Genomic DNA, 20,051 nt, shown 5'->3' with positions numbered 1-20,051 from the left:
ACATCAAACATGGTACTAATATAACACATCCCTAACAGCAGCTGCTTCGTCGTTCGTATGGACACCTAGTTCCCATTCTCATCGTTGGATTCGTGAGCTCTAATCCTGGTCAGCGTGCAAAGACTTCCATTAGGAAGAAGACGCTGGCCACATGTCCTCCTTACCTCACCAACCTCTCGATCGACAATTTTTCCAGTCTAGCTATTCATGGGCGCTTTCGTGATCCATTGGTTTGCTCAAAAAGGCCAGCATCGATGCCGGTAAAAGCTGCACTCAGCCCCCGAACAAACCGCCTCAGCTGGCATGCATTCTCCCCCAGGAGTATGTAGCATTGTCGCTTTCTTCTGCGGCATGAGTCACAAGGGCGAGGCCGCCGTCCAAAAGTCACTGCGACGGTGGGAGCCGGACCCTGACAGTGATCGGTCCTCCTCATGCGTGCACACTCACATGATGATTTGATGCTTCGGGCAAGTTCTTCAGGTTGAAGCAGTGTGGCTGCAGGACTTGCACAGAGCCCACTCTGGACCCATAGACATCACAACAGGACGGTTTATTTCTTGTGACCAGAATGCTTGGAAGCTAGTCGAGAGTTATGTATCCGAAGGGAAGGATTAACATATCAGAATAAAGGCCTTGGTAGAGATGTCTCGGAATCGTCAGCAACCTTTAGGCATGTAATGGACTGGAGCGGTTCAACCATGTAATAACTAGAGGCACCGCAGACGCCTAGACACAGGTACCTAAAATTCATGCACTGGGACTACCTCGGTACTTAATACCTAGGGAGGCGTCCTACCCGAGTACTTCCCTAGCACAGCTTAAATCTTAGGCGGAGCGATACCTCCACAGCAAGAGGAAGAGCCTGTTGTACTCCTACCTTGGTGAGCCTGGCTGATTGGGTCTTCCCCTGGGTTACAAAGATAGAGTCTGGCCTGCCGCGAAGCACTGGATTAGGCGATATAGACTGCAGCGCAGGAAAATGAATGAGGGTCGTAGAGGGGCGGGCTGGGGTACATTGTAAAAGCGGCGTGGTCGGGGCAGTCCCGATGCAGAGCGTTTCCAACCCTTCTGATGTCTTCAGTTTATCGATATAGACAGACTCAAAGGCAACAGGTTATTCCTTCCTTGACTTCAACATACGAACTATACTGTCCTTTTCATTAAATCGGCCGATCTAAAAACATTATCTCTCTTGATTCTTTACAAATATCGCCTTCCGCGCAAGGCAGTCGATCATCGCCCTCACCTATAAACTCTACGCCAGACAAGATATAATGTTTCTTCGACAGATCTAACGGTCAACACCTTTGCGTTGCTTACTTCCTAGTTTGCACTGTCTTCGTATCATTCAGACGCATGATCTATGGTTGCTAGCCTGTGATTGCCGAACATTCCCGTCCAATCCTCACATCACCTCACCTCTCGTCCTACACTCTGTGCGCGCCTCGGTATGGATGCCAACGCAGCCCAACGGCCTGCGCAACCCGCACCAGCTCAACAGGCCTCTTTGATCCGTCCAGAACAGGTACAAAGGCTACCACAACTCAATCCCTCGCAGAAACAGCAGTACGAACAAGGCGTCAAAAGATACTGGGAAGTTTTAAACAGCACTCAGCAAGGGGATCCAAAGTACAATGAAGCATACCAAGGACTTGTGCGAACATCGGGCCTCTTAATGGCAGGTATGAAGCAGTGGCAGCAGGCCGCCAAACAAAGACAAGTCGCCCAACAACAGGCTTCCCAGCAAGCCGCCCAGCAGCAGCAGCAGCAGCAGCAGCAGCAAGCCCAACAGCAACAGCAGGCACAAGCGCAACCACAAGGTCAAAAGCAGGCGGCACAGGTTGCTCAGGGACAGAATGGTACGGGACAGGCTGGCAACAGCAGCATGCAATTTAACCAGTTGATGCCTGAAATTCAGAAAAGAGTCAATGAACAAAATTTCTACTACCCGCCAGCCATGACAAAGGGTACCGAACCGGCAGAGAATTGGCTACGTGAGGCGAAAACTCGGCTGGGACAGGCTCTACAAAGATTACAGGTTGCCAAACAAAAGAAGGCTGAATTCCAACGGCAAGCACAGCAGCGACAGCAGACGGGAAATCCTTTGACACCGCAAGAGACAGAAGTCTATAATAACAAAATAGCACAGTGTGATCGAGCGATCAACGAAAGTGGTTCATTTATGAAGAAGTTTAATGAACAACAGGAACAATTTCGGAGCGCACAACCACAGCATCAGTACACGAAGCAAGCCGCTCCAGGCGGTGAAGCCACTGAGTCGGGAGTTATGCCTCACCTGCAACCAGGCGTCCAAGGTCCACAGGCACATTCAATCAGCAGTGCTGTCTCTGCCGCTCGCAACCAGGCCAGTGCTGCTCAAGCAAGTGTTCCTGCAGTGACAAGCGCGCAGGCAGGCCAAATCACTACCACAGCTGCGCAATCCACGCCTGTCACTGCAACCCAACCACAATTCCCTCCAACCGCGCAAGCGGACAGTGCCACGGCAGCGCGTCCGGTCTCTCATCAAGGTCAACCCATAGCCCCCCAGAGCGCAACACAAGCCATCCATCCTCACCCGTTAAACACGAGTATCACCAACGCGAAAACCTCGACACCGGTCATCACCAAAAATCTTCAAGTTGCTGAGCCCAAACCCGTTCAGATGCCACCATCCCGACCTACCTTAACGGGTGGAGCAGGTGTCGGACTGCCAGGACAACTTGCGCAGCCAGCACTTACAGCACTGCCCGGATATGTGCTGGAATCAAGCGAAGATGGCAGAGTCCTGTCGAAGAAGAAGTTGAATGAGCTAGTCCGCGAAGTTTGTGGGCCAGGTCCAGATGAACAGCTTGACCCAGAGGCTGAAGAGGTAACAAGCGTGCTCCCCAACAAGAATTTGGCTAAACATGAACTAGATCTTTCTGCAAGTCGCCGATGACTTTGTTGATGACCTTGTGACCCAGGCTTGCAAGTTGGCTAAACTTCGTGGCTCATCTAGCTTAGAATTGCGCGACATTCAAATTATTCTGGAACGCCAGTATAATATTCGAGTTCCGGGCTATTCAACAGACGAAATCAGAACAGTGAGACGACCTCAAGCTGCGCCTGGTTGGGCTCACAAGATGAGCGCGGTCCAGGCTGCCAAATTAACTGGAGGTGGAGGCAACACAACAGCAGTTGGCGCTGGCGGAAAAGACAGTTGATGAATCTCTTGGGCGTTGGGAGTCTTCTTGTTCCGCGACGCATGTTATCTTGTATTCTACTGGGTTTTCTGGACGAGAAATGATTCGATACCATTAGCATTGGGGCCGCAGGGGCACTGGAGGTTTTGATTGCGGCGGCGACGGCGGCCACATCTCTTTTCTTGATCCTCCCCAAAAATCAGTGACGAGGGAATGGCTTGTGTACCTGGTAGTATGTTCTCATTCGAACCATTACCATTAACTTTCATCCTTCTTCAGAATCATTCCTATCTTCGAGAACTGCAGCAGTTCGGTGGTCACATTTTCGTTCCGTCTCCAACACATGTACCCGATCAGAGTCCGGGAATGATGTTAACACGTACTCCGTACTCCATACCTCGTTGTCCAAAGTGTGTGTAGGATGGCACTTTACGTGTGCCTAACAGTGGGCACGCTGATGGAGCCATGAGGATTTGATAGAGGGAGTTAGGGGGGCTGGGTGTTGGTGGCGTGGATATTGGGCAGCAGGAGGCCCGGAAGAGAAGGCTATGCCGACGTCATCAGCCCAACTCCTCTCTGTTGGCTGCGACAATTGGCCTTCCTACAACTCAGCAGTGACTCCCAGCCTCGAGCAAGCGAAAAACTTGTTGCAAGGCAGAGTGATCAATCCATCTCACGAAGGATCTTCACGGAGTATATACTTGGCAATCTACTCAATTTTCGGGAGGTCTCGTGAGGGACACACAACTCGTATCAGCCTCTCACCCCAACCAAGCCTCCGACGACATTGACCTCCCCGGCCCGACGCTTGGATCTCCTTTGGCTCAACCACGATCGCCATCTCATAAGCAATGTCCCGATATCGTTCTGACCCTCGATATTCTGAGGGCAACCTTGCTTATCGCGATCCTCCACCACAACGATGGGATACCGACCGCTTTGTGCGGGAACGAGAAATCCGTGCCCCTCCCGTCATCGACCAGCGTCCTCCCTACGACTATCCTCCTCGTCGAGCGCCCGCCTACGAAGAGCAGCAATACTATGAGCAGGATCGCTATGGCCCTCACGGTGCCTCCGAGCGCAGATATTTCGAGGAAACTGACTACTATGACCCCCGGGCTCAAAGGGGTCAGATGGTCCCGTACGCTCCTGAACGTCTGCCTCGCCCGGAAGCGCCCCCGAGACCTGGTATTCTCCGTCGGCAGTCCAGCCTAGACACGTTCGATCGTCGCCCCTTGCGTCGTCACGATGACTATGAGGACTTCTACAGACAGCAGAGACCAAATCCAGTGCGCGAACTCATCCCTGTACGAGCGCCGTCGCCAAAGAGAACATACCCGAGATACGACGAGCGCATCTATGATGATATTCGTGTACAGGATCCTGATTACTACGGAGACGATGGCTTTCGTGAATATCGTGAACGAGAATGGGTGGCTCGAAGAGGCAGGCATAGCCCATCACCTGACAGACGCACAGTCAGGGAGGAGATCATTGAGAAGGAAGAGATCAAAGAAATCAAAGAAGAGAAACCATATCCACGACGTGGTAAGACTCGCATGCCAAAACGTCTCGTGCACACCAAGGTTCTCTACGATTTGGGTTACCCGTATTATGAAGAGGTGAGTTGAAGTTGCTTCGATGTTATTTGTAGAGTGCTGACTGATTTCCCTAGGACGAGCGCACTATCATCATCGAAAAGGCTCTTGGACCGGACAATATTGATGAGATCTTTGCAATGAGCAAGGAGTATCGTGAGCGAGAAGGTTGGTTGGCCCGTGGTTCCAATGGCCCACGTTTGCTAATTTGTACACAGTGACAACTACTCGACTTATCGAGGCTCCCCCTAGTGCCCGCGGTGATCTGGTCTTCGAAAAGACCGAAAAGACCGAAAAGATTGAGGAAGTCAAGACTCTCCCTCTGGCAGATGCTCCACGATCTGTTCGCGACTGGGATGGACTGTCAGTTCGTTCCCCATCCCCGAGATCTCACCGATCTCATTCTCGAAGGCGATCCAGACGTGGATCGTCACCTGGTGTGATCAAAGAGACCATCGTGGAAAAGAAGGAGGTGGTCAAGGAAGTATCCCCTGCCCGGACGCATCGATCTCGACGCAGAGGATCTTCGGTGAGCGATGAGACGACTTTTGTCGAAAGGAAGATCATTCGAGAGGGCATCGATGATGACTCAAACTCTGTTCATGTCGGACCGTTGGCACTCGTTGTGGACAGAAATCCACCTCGCAGCGACCGCGACATCAAAGAGGAAATTCGACGGCTCGAAGCAGAGCGCCGGGCGCTGCGCCGAGAACGTCGCTATGAGCGTGAAGCTGGCACCGAGATCATCAAGGTTGAACGGACGCGGGACAGATCCCCATCGCCTCACGGCGAGGTCATCATCGAGAGACGAGGCGACGAGATTCTGGAAGTCAAGAAAGACCGGAGAGGTAGGATGTCACTCGTGGCAAAGTGAAAAAGTAACAATGTTCCTGATGGCAATCTCCAGGTCGCTCACGCTCGGCTGCTCCCAGTCCCGGCATCATCAAGGCCATGATGGCCACACTCACCTAAAAGTCACGACGACATGTGGCAATACTGAGGTGGACATCCATTTTTCTCTTTCTGGGTGAAGGGGTTGGAACATAATACAAACTGCCCGCGGAGTTCACTTGCAAGCCATGGCAATACATTCCCTTTGGAGGTGGAGAAGCACCGACCCTGGTCAACATCAAGAGTGATTCATGGTTTGGATGGATGTGTTGGAGCCCAATTTTTATTTTGACATGTCAAGTACGAACACAAGGCGAAGATGACATTGAAACGACTCGCGATGGATAGCAACAATGGACGAATTCCTTTTTACGATATAGCGGAGGAGTTTTTGAATCGTTTCAATTTTTTTGGGATAAGTAGACTGGATGATATACAGATGACACCTTTTGCATGATCATTTTACTATTTTAGTTTGGTCATGATGTATCTCTCGATCACACATCGGGCCTAGGTACGGAGCAATTGAGGTGGGCATTTACGGAGTACTGTAGACAGGTTGATGTAGCATTCGCGTCGCAACAGCCCTCTGACGTACTTGTATCGACCTACTTTTTTTTGCACGGGACGGATTGCGACGTTGGGAATCCCCTCGCCCTACCAAAAACACAACGCCCACCTCAGGCAGTACTGTCTTGCAGGCCACAAGGCACTTTCTTTTGCATTCTTCTACGGTGGTCTCTTTGACACCTAGTCGACAGTCCGACAGAATTCAAATCATGCCTGACAAGATCCTAGACGACATCTCGCACCGTCGGTACAATCCTCTGCGAGGAAGTTGGATTCTAGTTTCCCCTCACCGAACCAAAAGACCATGGCAGTAAGTGAATCTCCCATGGTACTTTCTCTTCTTTAACCGCGTCTAAACACTCCTCCTGACAATGACTATCTGGTGTATATAGAGGACAGACAGAGAGCCCCGGGGTGATTGATTTGCCCACTTACGATCCCCAATGCTACCTGTGCCCTGGCAACAAGAGGGCGTCGGGCGACACCAACCCCGACTACAAAAACACATTCGTCTTTATAAATGATTACAGCGCCGTCAAGGAAGAGCAGGAGGACTACACTTCTCCAGATGCCCAAGGGAGCCTGTCGAGCCTCCTGCTCCAAGCGGAGCCTGTCAAGGGCAAATGTTATGTCCTGACCTTCAGTGCCCGTCACAACATCACCTTGGCCGACATGTCCCCTTCCGAGATTCTGCCCATCGTCAAGACATGGACGGAAATATATACATCCCACATTTCTCCCAAGTCTCCTCTCGCTGCCATCGCCAAACCAACCCACCTTCCTCCCTCCGACCATCATGCGCACGTCGGGGCACCCAAGGAGCAGTATCGATGGATGCAGATATTTGAGAACAAAGGTGCTGCTATGGGTTGTTCTAATCCCCACCCGCACGGGCAAATATGGACGACTACAACCCTACCTGAAGAGCCGGCTCTCGAATTGGAACAACTGAGAAAATACCACCGGGAACAAGGAGGTTCACACCTGTTGGTCGACTACGCTCGGCTGGAAAGAGAGAAGGGTGAGCGAGTGGTTTTCCAAAACGAGACATTCTTGGTTGTCTGCCCCTGGTGGGCAACTTGGCCCTTCGAGACCATGATCCTTCCCGTTAAGCACATACGCTCGTTGATCGACCTGAGTGACAAGGAACAGATGGATCTTGCGGAAACAATCGCCGAGACAACGCGTCGATATGATAATTTGTTTGAGACGAGCTTTCCGTACAGCATGGGCATTCACCAGGCTCCTCTTGACGGCAGTAAGGAGGAATTCGAATGTTCCAGTCTGCACCTCCACTTCTATCCACCACTGTTGCGTAGTGCAACCGTCCGCAAATTCTTGGTCGGCTACGAAATGATGGCTGAGCCGCAGAGAGACATCACGCCAGAACAAGCCACTGTCAGATTGCAAGCATGTGGTGGAGAGGTGTACAGGAAAACGCTCCAGGCTCGAGGAGAGAAAGTGCAAAATCCACCCGCCGAGGAAAAGTCGCAACCATGAGGCACTTGCCATGTTGTACTCGATCTGTCATCACGCACTATTCACCTGACATAAAAGTCATACTGTGCAAACGACCAGACGAGCCCAAACACGGACACACAAACTGGAGCCAGCCAAGGACCCCAGGGACGACTTGTTTTGTAGACAAATGCCTCCATGCTGAAGTGAGCCAGACCGACCATGTTGGTCAGCATCTGCATCTGATACCATGACGCCTCGTTCATATGGTATGCTGCAAATATCCTCACCAACCCAACAGCAAAGGTCCAGGTACCGAACGTCCTCGAAGACAGGGGGGTAGCGGGCGAAGTTTCGTGAGCCGGTTTCTTGGTCTTGCCTGCCTCGCTATGGCCGGAGTAAAGGCGCTGCGTATAGGACATGGTGTTGTAGCATTGTATAGCATTGCCGAGGGCAGTGACGCCAACCTGCGTATCGATCAGATCTTGCAAACAGTGGAGTGGTGGGCGGACATACGAAGAGCACATAGAGTGGCAGCAAGCCCTCAGATCGAGGTAGGAAGGAGCTCATAGAAGCCATTTACAGCAAGAAAAATTGGTTAGCAAGCAGATACAAGGTCAACCTGGTGTTCCTAGTCGTAGAAGTCGAAAACTATTTCACCAGCAAGCACAAAAATACAAGAATCAAGCTGCGCTGTCATTTTAACTAATTCGCGTTCGACGCGCAAGGAGAAGGTGCCCCCGTCGATCGGCTGCACTCGTTGGAGCTCCGGCGTGGCCTCATCCAGCAATATTTACAGTCAGCACAAATGCTCCAATGCCCAACATTTTTCGCGCTGATAACCACTGAGTTTCTGGTCTGCATTTGAACCCGGACAATAGCCATGGCGGTTGATTTGGGACCTCTGGGCCAACAGAGCCTGGCTTCTACAGCGTTGATAGGCGTGGGCGCCATCACCATTGCCTCAATTGCGTTCACAACATTCAGGGTGCTTCTAAGCACTTTTGTGCTCCCTGGTAAATCTGTATGTGTATTCCGAGGCTGTCACGCACGATCTACCCGACTAATGCTTACTCTATAGCTCTCGAAATATGGCCCCAAGGGCTCATGGGCTGTCGTTACGGGGAGCTCTGATGGCATCGGTCGAGAATATGCCCTACAGCTAGCTAAGAAGGGCTTCAACCTGATCCTGGTATCGAGAACCGCTTCCAAACTCGAGTCCCTCGCCTCCGAAATCAAGAACTTGTCAGCCAGTGCTGTGGTGGAAATCCTGGCCATGGACTTTTCACAAAACCGCGATGCGGACTACGCGGCTTTGGCTTCTTTGGTGCAAGGGAAAAAAGTAGCAATACTGATCAACAATGTCGGTCAAAGCCACAGCATACCTGTGCCCTTTACCGAAACGAGCTTATCTGAGATGTCAAATATTATCAACATCAATTGCATGGGAACACTACGGGTCACACAAACTGTCCTACCAAGCATACTGCCACAGAAGAAAGGCCTCATCTTGACCATGGGTTCGTTCGGTGGCCTGGCGCCGACTCCGTTGTTGGCTACGTATTCTGGTTCCAAAGCTTTCTTACAACAATGGTCAAATGCATTGGCTTCTGAGCTCTCGAGCAAAGGGATTGATGTGTTCATGGTGCATTCCTATCTTGTTACGTCGGCCATGTCTAAAATTCGCCGCGCGAACTGGCAAGTGCCTACAGCAAAAGCTTTTGTCAAATCAGTGCTGGCAAAGATTGGTCGCAGAGGTGGAAGCATTGGCTATGCGCACAGCGGCACTCCTTACTGGAGTCATGCCATAGTAGCAGCCCTTATCACCGGTGTATTGGGTCCTATGAACGGCTTGCTTCTCGAATTCAACAGGAAAATGCATGTTGATATCCGGAGAAGAGCCCTCAGGAAGGCAGAACGAGAGGCACAAAATGGCAAGAAGGAGACGTAGTGACGGAATAATGGAAGAATGTCCAGAGAGCGTGACTGGCCATTTGTTAGCGCAAGTCAGACGTTTCCGTGTGCCTTTTCACATTTCAGATACTGAGTACAAGTATTGATGGTGCGGATGTGAAGATCACCAACTGAGTACTATTGTAGTATGTAGTGTAGGCATGTGCACGCTTTGCTGATTGGCGGGCTCCAGCGGTTGCCCGATGCTCCCCGCAATTAAGTACAGGCGTCCCCAGGAACACATGCCTCATCTATTCACTGTCTGTTGTCATTGTTGCGCCGGACGCAAGCATTTTTCCTTCTGACCTCTCGTTGTTAGACATGTCTCTTCCCTGACTATGCAACCCTAAGAATGAGTCGAGTTGATCTCTCCATTCGCCAGGCCATCCTGTTAAATGACGTTGCTTTAGTTCGACGACTGCTAAAGCATCATCCCGAACATCTACACAATCCTGACTTTGCCGATAAGAGCAATACATCTTTGCATCTAGCCGCTCAACATGGCTTGACAGAGATAGCAGTGAGCGAGCTAACCGCGCAGAATTGCTTGAATATGACTGACTCGGTACACAGGAGCTGTTGGTCTCACTCGGCCATGACAGCACTCGAGAAGTCACAGACTGGATCTACTCCAACCAGGGTGACAATCTGGGAATCTCGGTCAACACTGACGGCAGAACCCCTCTTCATCTTGCTGCTGCCTCTTCTCAATCGCCTGTGGTCGAGCTTCTTTGCAAACACTTCCCTCAAACCGTCAACCGACCAGACTACCAAGGCCAAACGCCCCTCCATCTCGCATCCTGTTCTCAGGGTGCGGCGATTGTACCCAGCTACGCCGACCAGAATTCGAGACCTACCACACGTACGGGGGAAGACAATAACACTATAGACATTCTGATCGCATATGGAGCAGACGTGAATGCAAGAGATGATCAAGGAAATACATGTCTACACAATGCAACTGCATGGGGCAATCTCAAGGCCGTCCGGGCTTTGATGCAGGCTGGGGCTGATCCACTACGAAAGAACAAGGCTGGATGGACTCCTGAATATTACAGTATCACTGTACAAGCAGAAGTTTACTATCGAAACCTGGTTGCAGAGTGGGAGAAACGAAAGGCCAGTAAGGCTGGTGCCCCAGGAGCCTGAAAGCGATGATGATGATGAGTCGGCGGCCTCCCGGAGCCGCGCGAGCAGTGCAAGGTCTCAGCAGACGACAAGTAGTCATAGTGACGCCGGCTTGGGAATCACTGTTGGCAATGTGGATACGTGGAAGTGATTGTGTCGATGGAGTTCATACGGACTCCGGGGTATTTTGGATTTGGTGTCATGTCTACGGAGGAGGGAGTTCAACTTTACATACGGAGTAGGCAACATACCATCTGGCGTTCGTAGGTAAGGAGTACGGACTGAGCACAGGGCGATAAGGAATGGTGGAGTCTTTGCAGGAGAACAAGAACTGGATCAGCTGAATACGATACGATGAACCTGGACTCCGCACATGTGAGACGATCAATTGACCCCTTCGATCCCCCAGTCCAAGTCCAAGTGTCAGCCACCGACACAACCTGCGTGTTCCCAACATCTCCATCATGATCTACCTCGTTCTTCTGTCTATCTTACAATAGTTGTTCTCCGTAGCCGCACGCTCATTTTTCTCGTTCCCTACCTATGTACCGTTGAGTCTTATTGAGCTGTCTGTGCTCCTTGCTGTCCACAAAGGCATTCGCAACCTTGGGTAGCCACCCCTCTCTGATCTACCGTCTTGATCAGCCACCTCCGTAACAATCTACGAAGCTCCCTCGTCGGGTTCGATGGCAAGTCCTGCTCATTGCCTATTTTGCATTGAAGTCTTGTCCGCGAGTTTCGACCGGCGAGACCCTCCTACATTGCAGCAAGTGCTCGATTTGTACAAGGACTACAAATTAGACTGCGATCCCGATGAAGCGGCGGAACGCGAGGGTAAGCAAGATGCGGACGAAGACATAGATCTTGACGCAGAAGACGAGGAAGTTGCGGACGAAGAGGACGAGGAAGAGGGGTCCTCTCAACAACGCGAATATACTCGTCGCCCTCAGGTATCAAGCATATCTAGGCTGAAGGCATCCACATCCTCCTCCAGGTCTTCTTCAGCGTCCTCTCCCTCCACAAGATCAGGAACATCTTCCAATTCTCAGTTGACCACACATTCGAGTGCAACGTCCATCACTCCTTCGCAGCCGTCCTACGCTTCTCGACTCTCCGTCACCGATTCCTTCCCACTTTTCGTCACCTGGAACACCATTTCTAAATCAGGTCACAAATCCCTACGCGGCTGCATTGGTACCTTTGAGGCTCAACCGCTTGCGTCAGGTCTGTCAACATATGCACTTACGTCGGCCTTTGACGACACACGTTTTTCGCCTATTCCAGCCTCATTGCTGCCCACACTCTCCTGCTCGTTGACTTTGCTGGCCGATTTTGAGCCATGCAGTGACGCGCTTGACTGGACACTGGGGACTCATGGCCTACGAATCAGCTTCACACATCGTAGTCGCCGCCATGGAGCTACGTATCTGCCTGACGTGGCTGTCGAGCAGGGCTGGACTAAAGAAGAGACGGTAGAGAGTTTGATGAAGAAGGCCGGGTGGGATGGTGGCTATGGCCATGGCGTAGCCAAACGACTACTCAGAGGGTCCGCTAGAGCCAGCGACGGCCAAAACACGAAGCCATGGGACGACGTACAGGACTTCAGAGCCGTGCGATATACCGGGTTAAAGGCCAGTGCATCCTATAATGAATGGATGGACTGGAGGAATTGGGTAGAGAAACACGGGGAGACTTTGAGCTGATACATGAAGGAATGTGTTCTTCAAAGCCAGATGACGTGATTCTTATCAAGAGTGTTGGGAGTGAAGCTTCAACACCAGAACGACCTCAAGATGAAACGATAGACCTCAATGACTGGTGTGGTATCGTTCTTAGGCAGCCTGAATGGCTCCTGCGTGACTTGCTGCGGACCCTGGTTCACCCTGGGAGCAGAGACGGCTCAACGATATGACTACGATATTGCACAACATATATACCCATTTTGCTGCCATCATTGGTGAAGATAGATCTATCTTTCGATTGACATGCCTTGTGAATGTGGCCCTCGATCTTCAGTAACAGAAATACTCGTACCAATCTAGAGGGATCCAATGCTAATGATAATCCGAAGCTTGAATGTCAATTGTCGAATCGGAGTTGGACCCGCCGATTTCAAAGACCTCGACTTTCTTCTCGACCACCAAAAAGTTGCTGGCGCAGTTTTCGGCATCTTTCGCATTCGCTTTCTCAGAATACGACCACGAACAGCTACTCGTCTGCCTTTTCTCCAGGTTCTTTTGTATATTATTCTTTACCTGTATTTCTTCCATGGCTTTTTGACTGGCGTCTTGGTTGCTTCGTCTTTCACCATGCGAGTGCGCATACCTCCCAGCTCTTCTGCACTTTTGCAACCATCCGTTCCTGTCCGAGCATCGACAGCTTCAGTACCAGCTATTTGTCCATGGTGCTTGACCCGATCACATAGCTCTCGGGCTCGACAGTCAAAACGACACTTTTCATCGTCTCAACAAAATGCCTCGGCATGGGCAGCCGCAGTCTCGAAGATCCAAGCTACCGTCGCCGATGTCTTGCCCTCGTCCGGATCCTCGAACGCGACCAGTAATGTCACCATCGATCCTCTCAAGCTTGTGGCACAAGAACTCAAGTTCCTGAACAAGAACATCCGCCAGTTATTGGGTTCGGGCCATCCAGTCCTCGCCACAGTAGCAAAATATTACACCCAGAGCGAGGGCAAGCATGTGCGCCCGCTGCTGGTATTGCTCATGGCTCGAGCGACCGCCTTTGCCGCAAAACAACCACGCTACGAATCCCAAAGCCTCTCCCGGTCGAGCATTGACACGCCGATATCTTCACCTACAGTTTTGTATGACAACAACCCTGATCAGGCGTCGGTCTCTGAGCCTACCTCCCCACTCACATCCACATCCAACGAAACCTACGCCTTCCCGGACGACGCATCCATTCTTCCCTCGCAGCGTCGCCTGGCCGAAATAACAGAACTCATCCACACCGCCTCCCTACTACACGACGACGTAATTGACCATAGTACCACCCGCCGCTCCGCTCCTTCTGCCAACACCACCTTTGGGAACAAAATGGCCGTGTTGGCCGGTGATTTCATGCTTGGCCGGGCATCTGTGGCTCTGGCCCGTCTTCGAGATCCCGAAGTGGTTGAACTTCTCGCCACGGTGATTGCAAACCTCGTCGAGGGCGAATTCATGCAGCTCAAGAACACCGCCAGCGACGAGTCCAACCCCAAGTGGAATGAGCAGGCCATCACATACTACTTGCAAAAAACATATCTCAAATCAGCCAGTCTAATAAGCAAGAGTTGTAGGGCAGCTGCAATCCTGGGACAATGTGCGCCCAGTGTCGTTGAGGCCGCATACCAGTACGGCAAGAACCTCGGCCTGGCGTTCCAGCTTGTGGATGATATGCTTGATTATACGATCAGTGCTGGAGAGCTGGGCAAGCCGGCGGGAGCAGATCTGGAGCTAGGCCTTGCAACCGCACCACTCTTGTTCGCCTGGAAGGATCGACCGGAGCTAGGCTTGCTCGTGGGACGCAAGTTTGCCAAAGAGGGCGATGTGCAGAGGGTGAGTACTTTCCGGCCTCTAGGGTGATTGAATATTGTTTTACTAACTCGAATGTGATCAGGCACGAGAACTCGTCTTGCAATCTGATGGTCTTAAGCAAACCAGAGCCCTCGCCCAAGAATATGCGGACAAGGCTATAAGTAGTATTAGCTTCTTCCCACCTGGCGAGGCCAAAGACGGCCTTGAAGAGATGTGCGTCAAGGTGATGAAGAGGAGGAAATGAATGTACATTTCATGCATGGTGTACCTGCTTTGCCAAGGATTGTAGAATTGTATTAGACCAACTGATTCTCATAGAGCACAATAACATGTGCATTGGCGTGTGGATATTACTACAAATCATGTCGTATCTGGCAGAAGATGTAACGACTTGCCGGAATGAACCTCCTATATGCTACGTGGAGCGAATAAAAATAAACGACTTGCAAGCCACTGGGCATCCTGCACTATGTTGCCAAAGACCTCATCTTCGACACTCGGATCGAACGGTGGGCTGGGTCGTTGTTGTCTACACCCAGGGATTTGTATATTACTTTGACTGAGCGACTTGATACTACAATACAGATTAAAATTGAAACATCACTGGAAAAGACATCGTAATGAGAAAGGTGAGAGAAAGTAATGGGAGGTGATGTGAAAGCTGCGCCAATCAGGGGGAAATGTCCCAACTGCGGAATATTAATATATATCTGTCAACCTCTATCGAATCACGTTCTAGTCACCAACCGCGATGAGAGCTTGTCCCGTCCCTACGCCGGTTCGATGGTGATGGTGTTTCGCGACGAGAACTATTCAACCGTACCTAGGTAAGTCAAAAGACAGCAAGAACAATCCGTGACCGTCCCAATGGTACGTTTTTTTTGTTCACGATAGATGGCCTGGAAGGGACATGTATGGTTTGCTAGTGGCTGCTACAGAAACAGCGTGATCCCTCGGCCAGTTGTACAGAAGGGAGCTCTTTCCAACAACTTTCTTGAGAAAGTGATCAACTTGAACAAAATGACTCTGAACACATCCTAGGAAAAAAGGTAGGTAGCCTACGCTATAGGAGAAGGAAAACAAGCAGATACCTACTCATACCGCCACTATTTACTGAATACTACCTTAACGAATCCTCTAGGAATGACCTGTCCAAACCTTCATCCACCCATCAGTTTTCTATTTTCCCGGCAAAACATTGCTCTCGTCTCGCTCATTCAGCATAACATCGTGTCAACCGCTGGAGAGATATTGGAAGAGGAGACAGACTGTTGTCTTTAGGGAGAGATTTGTGGTCTCGAGGGAGCCGTTGTTGATCAGAAAGTTGCAAAAGCGGCGCCATCTGGGTGAAAATCGGGGCAATTGCTCGAAGGCGCCAAGAACGTATTCTGCTGTACATATCAAATTGACATCATTGGGGGAGAAACATCAACGCTGCAATCCGTTTTACTATAATTGATGTTCATATCGACTGCTTAAACCCGATCTGCTCACGGTGTTTGTGCGACTCATCTATATAACAACACCAAATATCTCATTCGCTGTCCACAAACTTATTCACGGTACCGTGGGCGTTGAACCGTAGCCATGGCGTCTGGTCCGCATACCTTTGTTACCGTAAGGATTACCTCGTTTTGTCTCTTCTGAAATTCAGTGATATGCAACAATGGATGACTGACTCTATGGACTTTTCAGTTGGTGGTGAGTCTAGTGAACATGCCTTGCATACGAGTTGCCCGCGGGAGACATACATGAGCACCTTATCACTCGTCTTCGTACGGTCATGCTCTTCGAGACCTGTAGTTCAAGGATGGATGAATTTGAACTTGTGTGCTCTCTTGTTGCCCCGCAATTCGCACCCTTCTCGTCCTGAATTGCATGAAAATTCCGAAGACGATGGAATTGACCAGCGTAGGTCTTCTCACCCGAGAAGTTTCAAGGAAACCCATTGGCGATCGTCTCCGTGCGAGGGAATGCCCTGAGCCAGAGTCGCAAATCCCTTATTGCCAAAGAATTCAAGTACTCAGAGACAGTCTTCCTCCATGATGCGCCTGGTCCGGGTCAACCGCGACTCTGTGAGATCTTCACCGAGACAGGTGAGGAGATACCATTTGCCGGGCATCCGGTAAGTCACTTCGAGTTTCATCTCATAACGAATGTCAACTGACTGGTGTAGATTATTGGTGTCGCACATTATGTGAGTGGACCGCGGTCAAAGTGTGATCACAAATTGACATCCTCTTCAGATCTTCAGCTTCTTGGAGAAGGTAAACTATGGAGGGCCCCAAGACCGGGATACCCAGCGTCAAACGGCAGTCCTTCAAACCAAAGCAGGAAAGATTCCCATCTTCTTCAATCCGTATCGACAAGTCGCAGCCTGCGCAGTGCCTTTCGATATCCATGAGCACTCTCGTCAAGTGCCTATGAACAGTATCATCGCGACGCAACCTCAAGTCCAGATTGTACCAACCATCGACAAAGTCAAGAACAAGTCGTTCCCCTTGGTATCGATAGTCAAGGGCATGACTTTTGTCCTCGTTGATTTGACCGATAGTCCTGAAGTCTTCGCGGCTCTCGAACCCGCAAAGTCGCCAGACGTCGAGCTAGACTCGGAGTGGTCTCCGAGCTTCGTTGGCTGCCTCTACTACAAAGTCTTGGCCAAATCAGAAAAGGAAGGGGAACCCACCATTCACAACATCCAAGCTCGAATGATCTCACACGGGATCGAAGACCCTGGCACTGGAAGCGCTTGTTGTACCTTGAGCTGTTACCTGGCATTGCATTCCTCAGACGGACCTGCCAAACCAGATACGTCAGAGCCGGAGGCAGAGCTGACAAAAAAGACAGAGGACCTGAAGTTGGCAGAAAAGACAGAAAGGAAAGTGTTTGGAATTCAGCAGGGCGTCGAGATGGGCCGGCTTTGCACCATCGCTGTAGAGGTTGACGTCAAGACGGACGAGCAGGGCAAGTCGAGTATTACAAATGTGATACTCAGTGGAAGGGCCAATGTCCATCTCAAAGGTGAGATCTTTGGCACGTAGTCATGGTCCCCTGAGGAGGAAAAGGCCAGAAACAAGCTTTTTCCGCACGGATAGACCGATACCGAAGCTTCATCTTGGCCGGAGGTAGCCAAATCCGAAAGCAACCAAACCCACCCCCTTATGTTGAATAATCATGGCCGCTATGGACTAGAGTCAATCGGCAAAGCCTAACTTTATCGTCAAACTTGCGCCAGACCTCGTGAGTGAATCAGGAAGAAAATACGCGAGGCCTGGTTGGTCCCCAAAACATTGCAGGGTAGAGAAAGGGGTGGTGACTTGAGCCGTCTTTCTGCCCTGAGCCCGACGTCTCCTGCTTCATGTTGAGTCCGGGCCAGGATGCAATCGGTTATCTGGCGGAGAAAAAGCTTGGTGAAGCTTGACTGCTACCAAGACACGGAGGCTCCCAGGGGGATCGTCGCACAAAGTATGCTAGAACGATTTCCAGGGGGGCCATCATTGTCTGGTCCATGTGGGAGCCACAAGGCCACCAGTGGTGATCGTTTATCTTTGGAATGTTGGCGACTGTGACGGTGAAGCAAGAGAGGGGCGATCGAGCTGGGGAAGGAGGGAGGGGGGTCCCGGCAGCCTTGCGAGAGGCTTTTTTGCTTTCTTCTCTTTGCTGGACAGAACTTTGCCGTGGTAACCGAAGGAGCAAATACAATCCTAGTATTCATGGGAGATTCGAGATGGAGATGCTTACATTGTCGAAGGAGGTGTCGAGTGACATCGATTAGGAGGTTGCCAGGAGTTGATGGAGATGAGGCTCCAACACCCACTAGAACGAGCTAATCCTCACTTAACCACCGTGCTAACCGCCATCCGGCTAGCTGCATCGACTTAACCGTGACCTGTAGGCCAATGGTCGACATTTCGCTACAGCCGCTCGTTTCAGACACACTGTTTCTCCTTCGCTCCTCCGACACGCTTCGAAACCGTCCGAGCCTCACCTTCGTCTCTTCCATCAATCTGCCTGTCTTGGATCTGGGCCCGAACTAGTTCTCCACGTCTAACATTGGCAATGCTTGTTTCCCTTCAAAGCTCGCGTTGCGGCAGCATGCTGCGACCAACCTGTAACCGGCGAAGCTGGTCGCCGCACGCTCGCGATCTGAAGCAGGCCGAGATCGTTGTGTCATCCCCCTCCATTGGAAACACTTTGAGCCTCAAGGAAATCACCATGGAACGAGCTTCGGCCCTGCGACACTTGTCAGGCACTGCCAAGGCAATCGCATAAGAGGTCTTCTCTTCTCTCTTGCAATGTTGGTATTTTTTTCCCTCTCGTCGTGGCAGTGCCTCTTCATTCCTTTTCGCATCCCAAATTTCCCAGATTTTTTCGACCTTTTTACATTCCTTAGGCTTGACCGCGTTGACCGCGAAGTCTCTCGTTCTTAGAAACAAAGATTTGATTTTTTTCCCTTTGATTTACACTCTATACAATTCAAAACTGACTCTGTTCAAATTTACCAACACCAAACTCTTTCTACACCAAACACAACCAAAATGAAGACCACTCAGATTATGATGTTGGCAGTCGCTGCCCTAGGTTTCAGCTCCGAAGTTTTCGCTCAGGGCAACAAATTCGGTGGCAATGGAGGAAACAAGGGTGGCAACACTGGCGGCAACACTGGTGGAAATACTGGTGGTAACACTGGTGGTAACAACGGCGGCAATACCGGTGGCAACAATGGAGGAAACACCGGTGGCAACAACGGCGGCAACAACGGCGGTAACAATGGGGGAAACAATGGAGGGAACACTGGAGGTAACAACCTCGCATTGAACCCCAACAACGTTCAGACTGGCAGTCAGTTCGTGGGAAACCTCAGCGAAGCTGGTACTGCACCATCGAAAACGTGAGTTATTCTTGTTAAGTCAATGTGGCTTCGTAAGCTGACCGTTCTCACCAGTGACCAAGCCAACTTCATCAACGTCTGTACTGGCAAGACATTAACCAACGGCAAACAAGTGACTGGTGGATCCTGTAACGGTGTCACCATGGGTGATATCCCCTCAAACCAGAACATGATCTCGGCTATTGTCCAATTCCCCGGTCCTGGACAGGACCTTCAAGCCAACTCGCCATTCACAGTCAAAGTGCAACTTCAAAACTTGGTGGCTGGATCTTTCACCGATGCTCAGGGCACATACTACTCTGCTCCTCAGGCTCTACAGGGAGGCAATGTTGTCGGCCACTGTCACGTCACCATTCAGGATCTCGGTGGTTCCCTGTCTCCTCAGCAACCGCCCGACCCGAAGACGTTCAACTTCTTCAAGGGCATCAATGATAACGGCAACGGTCAAGGTTTGCTCTCTGCTGCTGTCGCTTCTGGCCTGCCTGCAGGTTTCTATCGTGTTTGCACAATGAACAGTGCCTCCAACCACCAGCCTGTGCTGATGCCTGTAAGTTTGAACTCGACTCACATAAGGAAAAGGCCCAACTAACACTAGCTAGGTTGCTCAACGTGGTGCTCAAGATGATTGCCAGAAGTTCACTGTCGGCCAAGGCAACGGCGGCAACAACGGTAACAATGGCAACAACGGAGGCAACAACGGTGGTAACACTGGCAATGCCGGCAATAACAGCGGTAACGCTGGTGGAAACACTGGCAACAACGGCGGCAACGCTGGAGGCAACGGTGGTAACGCTGGTAACACTGGTGGAAACAATGGCAACAAGGGCGGCAATGCTGGAGGCAA

General features: G+C 50.9%; 10 protein-coding genes across 11 annotated transcripts in view; 9 read left to right on the top strand and 1 right to left on the bottom strand.

Annotated features, from left to right (window-relative positions):
* Positions 1–1,099: 1,099 nt before the first annotated feature.
* PV06_01075 (uncharacterized protein) lies at positions 1,100–3,450 on the top strand. The gene is made up of 2 exons (XM_016401660.1): positions 1,100–2,869; positions 2,916–3,450. Exons 1-2 carry the CDS (start codon positions 1,451–1,453, stop codon positions 3,201–3,203), a joined length of 1,707 nt encoding a protein of 568 aa, XP_016268713.1. The 5' UTR covers positions 1,100–1,450; the 3' UTR covers positions 3,204–3,450.
* A 333-nt stretch (positions 3,451–3,783) lies between these two features.
* PV06_01074 lies at positions 3,784–6,265 on the top strand. Of its 2 annotated transcripts, XM_016401658.1 has the most exons (4): positions 3,784–4,804; positions 4,858–4,948; positions 4,999–5,628; positions 5,688–6,265. In XM_016401658.1, exons 1-4 carry the CDS (start codon positions 4,034–4,036, stop codon positions 5,750–5,752), a joined length of 1,557 nt encoding a protein of 518 aa, XP_016268711.1. In that variant the 5' UTR covers positions 3,784–4,033; the 3' UTR covers positions 5,753–6,265. The 2 variants fall into 2 exon arrangements, with proteins under 2 accessions (XP_016268711.1, XP_016268712.1); XM_016401659.1 differs by having other exon boundaries at positions 4,999–6,265.
* Positions 6,264–8,369, top strand: PV06_01072 (galactose-1-phosphate uridylyltransferase). Its single transcript, XM_016401656.1, has 2 exons — positions 6,264–6,551; positions 6,634–8,369. Exons 1-2 carry the CDS (start codon positions 6,451–6,453, stop codon positions 7,739–7,741), a joined length of 1,209 nt encoding a protein of 402 aa, XP_016268709.1. The 5' UTR covers positions 6,264–6,450; the 3' UTR covers positions 7,742–8,369.
* Positions 7,604–8,334, bottom strand: PV06_01073 (uncharacterized protein). Its single transcript, XM_016401657.1, has 2 exons — positions 8,216–8,334; positions 7,604–8,166 (listed from the first exon to the last, which is right to left on the bottom strand). The coding sequence occupies exons 1-2, from the start codon at positions 8,276–8,278 to the stop codon at positions 7,783–7,785; spliced, it is 447 nt and encodes a 148-aa protein (XP_016268710.1). The 5' UTR covers positions 8,279–8,334; the 3' UTR covers positions 7,604–7,782.
* A 121-nt stretch (positions 8,370–8,490) lies between the features above and the next one.
* Positions 8,491–9,774, top strand: PV06_01071 (uncharacterized protein). The gene is made up of 2 exons (XM_016401655.1): positions 8,491–8,723; positions 8,781–9,774. Exons 1-2 carry the CDS (start codon positions 8,583–8,585, stop codon positions 9,648–9,650), a joined length of 1,011 nt encoding a protein of 336 aa, XP_016268708.1. The 5' UTR covers positions 8,491–8,582; the 3' UTR covers positions 9,651–9,774.
* A 145-nt stretch (positions 9,775–9,919) lies between these two features.
* Positions 9,920–11,212, top strand: PV06_01070 (uncharacterized protein). Its single transcript, XM_016401654.1, has 2 exons — positions 9,920–10,172; positions 10,226–11,212. Exons 1-2 carry the CDS (start codon positions 10,005–10,007, stop codon positions 10,799–10,801), a joined length of 744 nt encoding a protein of 247 aa, XP_016268707.1. The 5' UTR covers positions 9,920–10,004; the 3' UTR covers positions 10,802–11,212.
* An 18-nt stretch (positions 11,213–11,230) lies between these two features.
* PV06_01069 (uncharacterized protein) lies at positions 11,231–12,783 on the top strand. Its single transcript, XM_016401653.1, has one exon. The coding sequence runs from the start codon at positions 11,467–11,469 to the stop codon at positions 12,481–12,483; it is 1,017 nt and encodes a 338-aa protein (XP_016268706.1). The 5' UTR covers positions 11,231–11,466; the 3' UTR covers positions 12,484–12,783.
* Positions 12,784–12,905: 122 nt separating this feature from the next.
* On the top strand, positions 12,906–14,775 carry PV06_01068 (uncharacterized protein). The gene is made up of 2 exons (XM_016401652.1): positions 12,906–14,337; positions 14,399–14,775. The coding sequence occupies exons 1-2, from the start codon at positions 13,090–13,092 to the stop codon at positions 14,558–14,560; spliced, it is 1,410 nt and encodes a 469-aa protein (XP_016268705.1). The 5' UTR covers positions 12,906–13,089; the 3' UTR covers positions 14,561–14,775.
* A 984-nt stretch (positions 14,776–15,759) lies between these two features.
* PV06_01067 (uncharacterized protein) lies at positions 15,760–17,926 on the top strand. The gene is made up of 5 exons (XM_016401651.1): positions 15,760–15,933; positions 16,012–16,017; positions 16,232–16,441; positions 16,493–16,513; positions 16,563–17,926. Exons 1-5 carry the CDS (start codon positions 15,904–15,906, stop codon positions 17,355–17,357), a joined length of 1,062 nt encoding a protein of 353 aa, XP_016268704.1. The 5' UTR covers positions 15,760–15,903; the 3' UTR covers positions 17,358–17,926.
* Positions 17,927–18,854: 928 nt separating this feature from the next.
* The window catches only part of PV06_01066 (uncharacterized protein), a gene marked incomplete at both ends in the record, with an annotated part of 1,552 nt that continues 355 nt past the window's right edge, over positions 18,855–20,051 (top strand). The window contains 3 exons of the mRNA XM_016401650.1: positions 18,855–19,207; positions 19,262–19,754; positions 19,807–20,002. Coding sequence (XP_016268703.1) covers positions 18,855–19,207; positions 19,262–19,754; positions 19,807–20,002 — 1,042 coding nt within the window. The remainder of the gene's footprint in view (positions 19,208–19,261; positions 19,755–19,806; positions 20,003–20,051) is intronic.

The sequence above is a fragment of the Exophiala oligosperma genome, assembly GCF_000835515.1.
Source record: "Exophiala oligosperma strain CBS 72588 unplaced genomic scaffold supercont1.1, whole genome shotgun sequence".
NCBI classification, from domain to species: Eukaryota; Fungi; Ascomycota; class Eurotiomycetes; order Chaetothyriales; family Herpotrichiellaceae; genus Exophiala; species Exophiala oligosperma.
This window is presented reverse-complemented; position numbering and strand designations above follow the sequence as displayed.

Excerpts from the sequence above, each read along its gene's own strand:
- PV06_01075 (XM_016401660.1), top strand. The coding sequence starts at position 1,451 with ATGGATGCCAACGCAGCCCAACGGCCTGCGCAACCCGCACCAGCTCAA. Across the intron at positions 2,870-2,915 it reads TTGACCCAGAGGCTGAAGAG|ATCTTTCTGCAAGTCGCCGA; the intron begins GTAACAAGCGTG and ends AACATGAACTAG.
- PV06_01071 (XM_016401655.1), top strand. The coding sequence starts at position 8,583 with ATGGCGGTTGATTTGGGACCTCTGGGCCAACAGAGCCTGGCTTCTACA. Across the intron at positions 8,724-8,780 it reads TTGTGCTCCCTGGTAAATCT|CTCTCGAAATATGGCCCCAA; the intron begins GTATGTGTATTC and ends CTTACTCTATAG.
- PV06_01069 (XM_016401653.1), top strand. The coding sequence starts at position 11,467 with ATGGCAAGTCCTGCTCATTGCCTATTTTGCATTGAAGTCTTGTCCGCG.
- PV06_01072 (XM_016401656.1), top strand. The coding sequence starts at position 6,451 with ATGCCTGACAAGATCCTAGACGACATCTCGCACCGTCGGTACAATCCT. Across the intron at positions 6,552-6,633 it reads CGAACCAAAAGACCATGGCA|AGGACAGACAGAGAGCCCCG; the intron begins GTAAGTGAATCT and ends TGGTGTATATAG.
- PV06_01068 (XM_016401652.1), top strand. The coding sequence starts at position 13,090 with ATGCGAGTGCGCATACCTCCCAGCTCTTCTGCACTTTTGCAACCATCC. Across the intron at positions 14,338-14,398 it reads AAGAGGGCGATGTGCAGAGG|GCACGAGAACTCGTCTTGCA; the intron begins GTGAGTACTTTC and ends GAATGTGATCAG.
- PV06_01067 (XM_016401651.1), top strand. The coding sequence starts at position 15,904 with ATGGCGTCTGGTCCGCATACCTTTGTTACC. Across the intron at positions 16,442-16,492 it reads TACCATTTGCCGGGCATCCG|ATTATTGGTGTCGCACATTA; the intron begins GTAAGTCACTTC and ends TGACTGGTGTAG. Across the intron at positions 16,514-16,562 it reads TTATTGGTGTCGCACATTAT|ATCTTCAGCTTCTTGGAGAA; the intron begins GTGAGTGGACCG and ends CATCCTCTTCAG.
- PV06_01070 (XM_016401654.1), top strand. The coding sequence starts at position 10,005 with ATGAGTCGAGTTGATCTCTCCATTCGCCAGGCCATCCTGTTAAATGAC. Across the intron at positions 10,173-10,225 it reads ATGGCTTGACAGAGATAGCA|GAGCTGTTGGTCTCACTCGG; the intron begins GTGAGCGAGCTA and ends CTCGGTACACAG.
- PV06_01074 (XM_016401658.1), top strand. The coding sequence starts at position 4,034 with ATGTCCCGATATCGTTCTGACCCTCGATATTCTGAGGGCAACCTTGCT. Across the intron at positions 4,949-4,998 it reads GGAGTATCGTGAGCGAGAAG|TGACAACTACTCGACTTATC; the intron begins GTTGGTTGGCCC and ends ATTTGTACACAG. Across the intron at positions 5,629-5,687 it reads AGTCAAGAAAGACCGGAGAG|GTCGCTCACGCTCGGCTGCT; the intron begins GTAGGATGTCAC and ends GGCAATCTCCAG.
- PV06_01073 (XM_016401657.1), bottom strand. The coding sequence starts at position 8,278 with ATGGCTTCTATGAGCTCCTTCCTACCTCGATCTGAGGGCTTGCTGCCA. Across the intron at positions 8,167-8,215 it reads TGCCACTCTATGTGCTCTTC|GTTGGCGTCACTGCCCTCGG; the intron begins GTATGTCCGCCC and ends ATCGATACGCAG.